The sequence below is a fragment of the Bos grunniens genome, chromosome 23, assembly GCF_055505025.1.
Source record: "Bos grunniens cultivar Pamir isolate PY7600 chromosome 23, Bosgru_T2T1.0, whole genome shotgun sequence".
Classification (NCBI taxonomy): Eukaryota; Metazoa; Chordata; class Mammalia; order Artiodactyla; family Bovidae; genus Bos; species Bos grunniens.
This window is the reverse complement of record NC_141187.1, coordinates 16,388,566-16,396,704: the sequence shown is the minus strand read 5'-3', so window position 1 is coordinate 16,396,704 and position 8,139 is coordinate 16,388,566. Positions and strand designations below refer to the sequence as shown.

The 8,139-nt window shown below is 54.1% G+C and overlaps 1 protein-coding gene across 2 annotated transcripts; it reads left to right on the top strand.

The window, feature by feature from the left end:
* Window positions 1-677: 677 nt before the first annotated feature.
* Window positions 678-5,463, top strand: TREM2 (triggering receptor expressed on myeloid cells 2). Of its 2 annotated transcripts, none has more exons than XM_086370706.1 (5): window positions 678-887; window positions 2,348-2,698; window positions 4,071-4,161; window positions 4,915-5,108; window positions 5,190-5,463. In XM_086370706.1, exons 1-5 carry the CDS (start codon window positions 848-850, stop codon window positions 5,204-5,206), a joined length of 693 nt encoding a protein of 230 aa, XP_086226832.1. In that variant the 5' UTR covers window positions 678-847; the 3' UTR covers window positions 5,207-5,463. The 2 variants fall into 2 exon arrangements, with proteins under 2 accessions (XP_086226832.1, XP_086226833.1); XM_086370707.1 differs by having other exon boundaries at window positions 772-887; window positions 2,290-2,698.
* Window positions 5,464-8,139: the final 2,676 nt, after the last annotated feature.

Sequence of the window (8,139 nt, the reverse complement as noted above, 5' to 3'; positions counted from 1 at the left end):
GTCTGTCATACGGAGTGAAGTGTCAGAAAGAGAGAAACAAATATTGCATATTAACGCATATGTATGGAATCTAGAAAAATGGTATTGATGAAGCTATTTGCAGGGCAGGAATAGAGATATAAATGTAGAGATGTGGACTAAGAGAAAGAAGGAGAGGGTGGAATGAGTTGGGAAAGTAGCACTGACATATGCACACTACCATGTGTAAAATAGCTAGCTAGTGGGAAGCTGCCGCATAGCACAGGGAGCTCAGCTTAGCGCTCTGTGATGACCTAGAGGGTTGGCACTGGGGGCAGGGGTGCGAGGGAGGCTCAAGAGGGAGGGGATATATGTATACAAACAGCTGATTCACTTTGTTAGTACAGCTGAAACACAACATCGTAAAGCAATTGTACTCCCATAAAAAAAAGTAAAGCCCCAGGGAGTAGTCAGGATGGGGTGTAATTGGTAAAAGATCAACACATAGATCAATGGAACAGAATGGACAGTCAAGATGGAGACTACATGTCAAATGACTTTCAATGAAGATACTAAGGCAACTGAGTGGAGAAAGGATCATCTTCTCAACCAATGAGAAGGCTGGTACAGGCTGGACAGTGGGCTGCCCTCTCAGAGGTCTGGGATCCACAGCGCCCCCTGCTGGGCGGCAGTGGTGGCTCCTCCTCTCCCGTCTTCTCCCCCGCTCTGCTCCCCCTCCCTGAATCATGAAGCCAGATCCCAGTCCTGACGATTGCTCAACCTCCAGGAGCCAGTTCCTGTGGGCAGTGTCTGGGGAGCCTGACCCTCGTGAAAAGACGAGTTCTTGCACAAGGCACCCTGCGTCTGTCCTCCACAAGGGAAGGGTGACATGGAGCCTGTCGTGCTGCTCATCCTGCTCGCTGTCACAGGTAGGAGTCCCTCCCTCCGCTGTCGACACTCCCTCCCCTTCCTTGAGTATGTGGCAAGTGGGTGGGTGGGGAGCACTGAGCCACACTCTAAAGATGACTGAAATCCTCCGCATGTCCTGCACCCCCGCTTCCCACTGTGCCCCGTATTCTCCACGCTTTCCCTCCCTCCCCAGTATCAGCTTTTCATGCTGGTGGAGGCATCAGAGGCTGGTGGAGGCATCAGAGGCTGGTGGATTTGGACACCTAAAAAGGGAAGGACTTCTGATGGTGGCATCTCAGCACTAGCTAGTAGGTGGGGGAAGTCTGGGGAGCATTGGTAAGAGCCCCTAAAATTTTGAACCACTTAGGCATAAAAGTAGTCCCAGAGGAGTAGCAGGGTGGGAGGGAGAAAAGAACCCAGCACTGGGAATCTGCATCTTTGGGGTACCCCTCCTGGGCTCTGAAGGTCCTCCTGTCCTCAGCCCTGGGGGTGAAGATTCTGTGATTGAGCTGCAGGGATGAGCACCCCAGAATTTTGCACATGACAGCCTTTTCTCATTGGGGGATGCCTCTTGCTCCCCCCAGAGGAAAAGTCACATGTGGATGAGAGGAGAGAATGTTCCAGTGAAGCTGGAGTTTCTTAGCTGGAGGTGGAGCAGGGAAAGTGGGGGCATGTTGGTCTGCCTGGAGGCAGATGGACAGGGTGGTATGGGGGATATTGCTTCTCAGGTCTCTCTGGTTCCAAAAGGCAGGCCACCAGCTCCCTATTCCTGGCAAGTTTCTGTCACCCATGTGGTTGACAAAGTGATTGAAGAGAAGGGAGGCTGAGGCAGAGGGTGCTGGGTGATTCTCTTTCAGCCCCTGCCCTGGCACCAGACTGGCGCTCCCCCACCCCAAGGAGGGTCCCTAAAATAGCAGCCTCATGTCTCCCCCAAAATAGCTCTGAGATGCATCCCTCCTGAAAAGGGAACAAAGCCACAGAAATAGGGAAGCTGGAAGCTAAAGGTCACAAAGAGGAGAATGTGGGGCTGGGACTGGCGTGGGCAGCTGCAGAGTTAGCAAGCATGCCGGGCTTGGGGAGGGAGCGTTCAGCTCCCCGTGGGACCAGCCCCAGGCCTGAGAGGCCACTGGCCTTGCTCTCTTGAGATGGAAGGGGAGAGAGGAGGGCATGATTCCATGTAACAGGAAGAACACGTGTGGACTAGGACCAGAGGGAACTTCAAGACCAAATGTCTCTGGAAATAGGCTCAGAGGGGGTCAGTTACTTCTCTAAAGAAGTCCAACAAGTCCAGTGGTGATAAAGCCAGACCCAGGACCCAGGTTTCCTCATTTCCTATAAACACGTACTTGGGCTGTGCCACCTTCTCCCAACTTATGTAGACCTGAGTTCCTTAAGGGCAGGATTTCTGTCTCTTCTGTTCAGTGAACATAGTAGGCGTTCAATAAACACGTGGTGCAGTGAAGGAACGTCTCGTCCCCAGAGCTGTCCCGGGCGCACAACACCACGGTGTTCCAGGGCATGATGGGCCGCTCCCTGCGGGTCTCCTGCCCCTACAACTCCTTGAAGCACTGGGGGAGACGCAAAGCCTGGTGCCGCCAGCTGGGTGAAGAAGGCCTGTGCCAGCAAGTGGTCAGCACCCACCCCTCGTGGCTGCTGTCCTTCCTGAAGAGGCGCAACGGGAGCACGGCCATCACGGACGACGCCCTGGGGGGCACACTCACCATCACGCTGCGGAATCTTCAAACCCACGACGCTGGGCTCTACCAGTGCCAGAGCCTCCATGGCAGCGAGGCTGACACCCTCAGGAAGGTCCTGGTGGAGGTGCTGGCTGGTGAGTGGGCGGCTGACTGCACCCCGCATCTGAGGCTGGGGCTCTGAGTATAGGACCGACCACCCTCGGGGCTTTTGGGGGTCCTGGAAGATCCCACGGTGTGGATTTTGTCCCCCTGCTCAACTGAGGGCCACTGTGGCTGGTTGTGCAGATTGCTGACTGCAGGAGGAGGGTCACCATCCAGCCCTGTGCCCCCCTGCAGGCTGCGCCCCCTGGTGGAGGACTGCATCGCTTGCAGGAAGGGTACAGTCCTTCCTTTACACACTTAGGAGCTAGCTGTGGTCCTGCTCCCCTCCAAACAGCTTTATCCATCTGGCATCCCGTTGGGATGTGAGCACTGAGGTGGTCCTTAAGGAGTAGGAGGACATTCACTCATTCCCTCACCCAACCACCCAATGCACCTACCGATGTAGATTAAGCACCAACTTGGTACAGATAAACAGGCCCAGAAAGGAACACTGCTGTGACCCGGGGCAACTGCTTCTCTCTGGGCCTCCATTTCCCCATCTTTAAATGGTGGTGATGGAGTCTGTGCCACTGACCCCGTATGGCTCCTGTGAGAAACAAGCGACAGAGTTTTACAGTGCTTGGGGTCAGTGACAGCCCTCGCCCCAGTCTCCTGCTACTAACTGTTTGGGATCGTCATTCCTGGTTTAACTAGGTGAGATAGGGAGTGGTGGGGTCCTTCTCACCCCTGAGCTTGCACAGGGGGTGCCCTCCAGGAAAGCCTTCTGTCTGTCTCCTGTGTCCCAAAGAAGAACAAATCTGAGGTTAGAGATCCCTTTTCTGACTCTTTGTCCAACTCTTCCCCCTAACATGGCCCGTTATCATGGAAATGAAGGTCAAAAACTTGTCTAAGATGGGGAGGGTAGGTGAGACCATCTGCCTTAGACTCCAAACCCTGCCTCCATGGGAGTAGGTGGCGAGGAAACACTGCTATCCTATCAGAGTCTAAGGCTCAGCTGACTCCCACAGATACAGCAGGAAACAAATAATAAGAATAACAACAACAATAATAATCTGTAGCTGGTATAGACAGCTTCACAGTCCACACCAGACTTTCAGAAACACCCACCATCTCATTTGCTCTTCCCAAAGACCCCGTGTGACAGGAGGGTGGGGGGTGCAGTCACTGAGCTCCTATGAAGTGATGGGCACTACACAGGATGTTCTCGCTGAATCCTGCAACACTATTATTAAGAAGGGATTCCTAATTGCTCCACTCTACAGGTGAGGAAACTGAGGCTCAGAGTCGTTAACAACTTGATCCACACAGGGTGAGGTCTCAGAGAGCTTCACCCCACCCAGAGGGGTTCTCTCCACTGTGGCTTCAAGAAGGGGACTAGCAGCTCACAGGCTCTGTCTCCCACAGACCCCCGTGATTACCAGGACCCTGGAGATCTCTGGATCCCTGAGGGGTCCGAGAGCTTCGAGAATGCCCAGGTGGAGCACAGCATCTCCAGGTATAGTGACAAGTCTTTGCTAAGATCCCTGGGTAGACCTCCACCCTGCAGAGCCCAGGCATGGGGTGGCAGCTGGGGGGTGGCGGGTGCCAGAAGTACAGATTCCAAGGCAACTGGAACAAGAAGGTATCTGTATATGATCTTGTCTAAACACCCCTCCAACCAGCCAGTGTGTGTTGGTGTGACTGTACCAGTTGTTAAAATATTGCAAAACTTCCCTAACAGTTTATAAATAGCTGATGCTCCAAGACTCTTGAATGACTGGCCTCTCACCCCTTCCCCTGGCAGCCCTCAGACAGAATCCTCACAGTTCAGCAACAATGAAAGTTTTAGGATTAATATTTCAGCACAAAATTGGTACCCCCCGATTCCTGCTTCCCTGATGGGACCAGAATCAGTTCTGACTGGTTCTTGACTAGGTACTGGTGTTTAAACACTGTTAGTATAACCATGAAGTGCACATGTGTGTGCACACACACACAAAAACACACCACACATCATACCATCACGAAAGCAGAAGACCGCTCAATGAGGGAGGTGGTTATTTAAAAGCACTCAGCAGGCAGATCCGTGCCTGGAACTCCTGACTACAGGCTCCCTCAAGCCCCATAAAGCCTCATCCAGGGCTGTGGTGGGTGGGGGAGGTGTCCCCAGCCCCTCGACCTCCCAGGGTCTCCCCATTCCTTCTCTGAGGACAGATTCCAGGGTGTGTGTCCCCTCATGGCCTCCCACATGCCCTCTTTGTTTCTCCAGGAGCCTTTCAGAAGAGGAGAGCCCCTTCCCACCCACTTCCATCCTCTTCCTCCTGGCCTGCATCTTTCTCAGCAAGCTTCTAGCAGCCAGCGCCCTCTGGGCTGCAGCCTGGCATGGGCAGAAACAACGGCCACCCCAGGCCAGTGGACCGGACTGTGGCCACAACCCAGGTTACCAGCTCCAAACTCTGACAGGTGAGCTTGGAGAGCACAGTGGTGGCCGGGGGTGGAGAGGTGGGGCAGAGAGGCGCTGAGTGAGTACCCTGTCTGTTGCAGAGCTGAGAGACGTATGAGAGAGGAGGACCCTCAGTGGAGGAGAGGTTCAGGAGAGGTCTGCACGGATCACCCCAGCCTGCTGCACACTCGCCCCTTGGCCGCCAAGTCTCCTGGCTCTGCTTTGGCAAAAGGCCGCTCTGCCTCTACCCTTCTTCCTTCGGCCCGTGGAAGCGCGTGCGCATATGTGTGTGCACGCATGCATGTGCATGCATGGGAGGTGGGAAGGATACCTCCAACTTCTGGACATTGGCCATTAAACACTCTCACAAATAAACCCAAGACTTCCTGTTTATTTGATGGTTTAGGGTGTCATGAAGATCTTCTCTTTTGCTACAAAGCTAGGAGAGTGAATACCGATGAGGAGAAGACAGGTCTGGCTCCTTAGGGTCCACGGTCTTAGCCTACCATGTCCCTCCATTTCCACAGGCTCCAAACTGGCCAAACGTTTAAAGTCTTCTTTCTCCCTCCCAGAGATCTGATTACCAAGCCCTGCCTCCCTCCGTGGAATTTCTCTACCATCTTCTCTCATCCTCCTGCCTCCTGTCCACTGGTTCCCTGTGATTATTGCTGGGCCCCTTCCTCCCTCTGCCTGTCTCAAGCCCTCCCCCCCCCCCCCACCCCGCCACCGCCACCAAGTCCATCCAGTTCCCAGCTGACTCATCCATTCATCTCCCTAGAGGTTTGTTTTTATCATGTTATGCTCCCTCCAGAGAAATGGCAAGGGCTTGGGTTGTCGGCGCAGCGTACCAGAGCTAGGGACTACTGGTCCAAGCCCCAGGCCTTTCATCATATAGAAGGGAAACTGAGGCTCAAAGGGAAAAGATTTACCCAGAGTGCCCTGTGCAGCCTGGAAATCCTACTTTCACTTGACATTCCAGGTGCCCTTCCCTCTAGCTCAACCCTACTTATTTATTAAAAATAACTCCCCCCTACTTTTTTTTTAGCCATGCTGCATAGCTTGCAGCATCTTAGCTCCCCAACCAGGGACCGAATCTGGGCCCCAGCAGTGGAAGTGTGGAGTCCTAACCACAGGACTGCCAGGGAAGTCCCAATCCTACTTATTTATTCATGTACTTATTCAATAAAAACTGATATTCTGTGCCAGGTACCAGTCTAGGCATTGGAGACACAACAGTGAACAAGACAGGCCAAGATTTCTGCCCACACAGAGCCTCGTTCTAATGGGAAGAAGGCAGACAGACAAATACAATGTTGGTCAGTCAGCTGGTTGGGAGTATGGGGAGGGCAGAAGGCCCGGGGAATGATGCAATTCTAAAGGGTAGTCAGGAGGCACCACTTGAGAAGCACCTCAAGGAAGCAAGACAGGAAGAGTGTTCGAGACACAGGGAACAACCAAGGCAGCTCAGGGAACCTCATCTCTCTCTTCGACACACATACGCCTCCTGGACCAAGAATGAGGGGGAAACTAGATGGAAGCTACCCTGAAGTTGGGCTGTCCTTGAGGAGGAAGTGGGTTGCCCATATCCGCAGGTTCTCTGTCCTGGCCTCAGAGCTGAAGGCCAGGAGCCCCTCTCCACAGCCACATGTGGCTGCATTGCTCCCTAACCTGGGTGTGGGTCCCTGGGGTTTTGAATCACTGGGAAAGAGCCCCCGGTGCAGCCCTGTGTATCAGCCTCATGTTAACAGGTCACTCCCCTCGTCACAGCCCTGCCCCACCCACTCCCGAGGCTGCTCCGCTGGCCTCTGCCCCCAGCTCCAGGCCCCTGGTCCAGTCTGTGTTTCCCTGGCCTCCCTGACTCAACTGCACTTCAGTGAAACTTCCCCGTCGGGTCCTGGTGCAGTCGTCTTCTTCCTGCAGACACAGGTACGGTCTAGGAGCCAAGACGGAGCCCAAACTGAGCCCATGCCAGCGCCCTCCCGCCCACGCTGCCTGGGCACTGGGGGTGACGGGATGGAAGGGGAGGCTCTGGGGGTGTGCCTGGTGGAGGGGCGCTGCTGGAACTTTCCTGCTCTTGGGAGCTCAGCCTTTGCTCCTTCCTGCTCGGCCAGGTCAGAGACATCCACCCTGGGATCCCCCGCCTTTCACTCTCTGGAGTGCACACTGAATGGAAAGTGTTTTCCAATGTCAAGTTCTTGCCTCCTTAAGAAACCTTAAGTTCCTTAACTGCTCCAAGCCTCAGGCTCCTTGAACAAAGACAAACAAAAATCCCAACACCAAACCAAACCCCAACAACCCTACTTTGGTGGGTTTTTATGAGATTGAAAGAAATAACATTAAGTTCCTGGCCAGCTGTCTGGCACATAGTAGGTCCTGCATAAGCACTGGCTTTCATTCTATTCTCAAACGCCTGGTGAGAGGACACCTCTCTGGATCCTGGCCACTTCTGTCCCAGGCACCCAGTGGGGGACTGTGTCTGTTTTACGCACTCAATACATATTGAAGACAGGTCTCCTCCTCACACAAATCTCCCAGGTTGGCTTATTAGAGCAAAAATAATTTTCTGTAAGGAAATCAAAGAAAGCCTGATACGCCTTGGCAGGACAGACATACATCCTTCCATATCACTCACAAGGGAGACCCAGGTGTCCAGTCGGCTGGAGACTGCCAGTGTTAGCACCGAGAGTCCTGTGTCCCCAGAAAACCCTCACGCCAGGTGAACAGGAACAGCTGGTCTCCCTATCACCGTGTCCATGAGACTCAGCTAAACACGGCTTTCTCAGGCTCCTGGTCCCTGTTTTCCATTCTCAACTCCCTTGCTCCTGGAGGCAGGAGGAGGCAGGGATGGGGAGGAGGAGGGCAGGGAGGACAGGAGGAGGGAGGGTGGTTTTTCCAGGGCCCTTACCAGGCGTGAGCATCTAGGTCAGAGCGGTGTGTCCTCCCAGGCATTCCCACCTGGCCTGCTCCAGTCTGAGCACTGGCGCATCCCTGGTGTCAGCAGGCTTACCCCTCACATTCTGTGCGGGATCCCCAGCCCCAGTTCTGCACAGG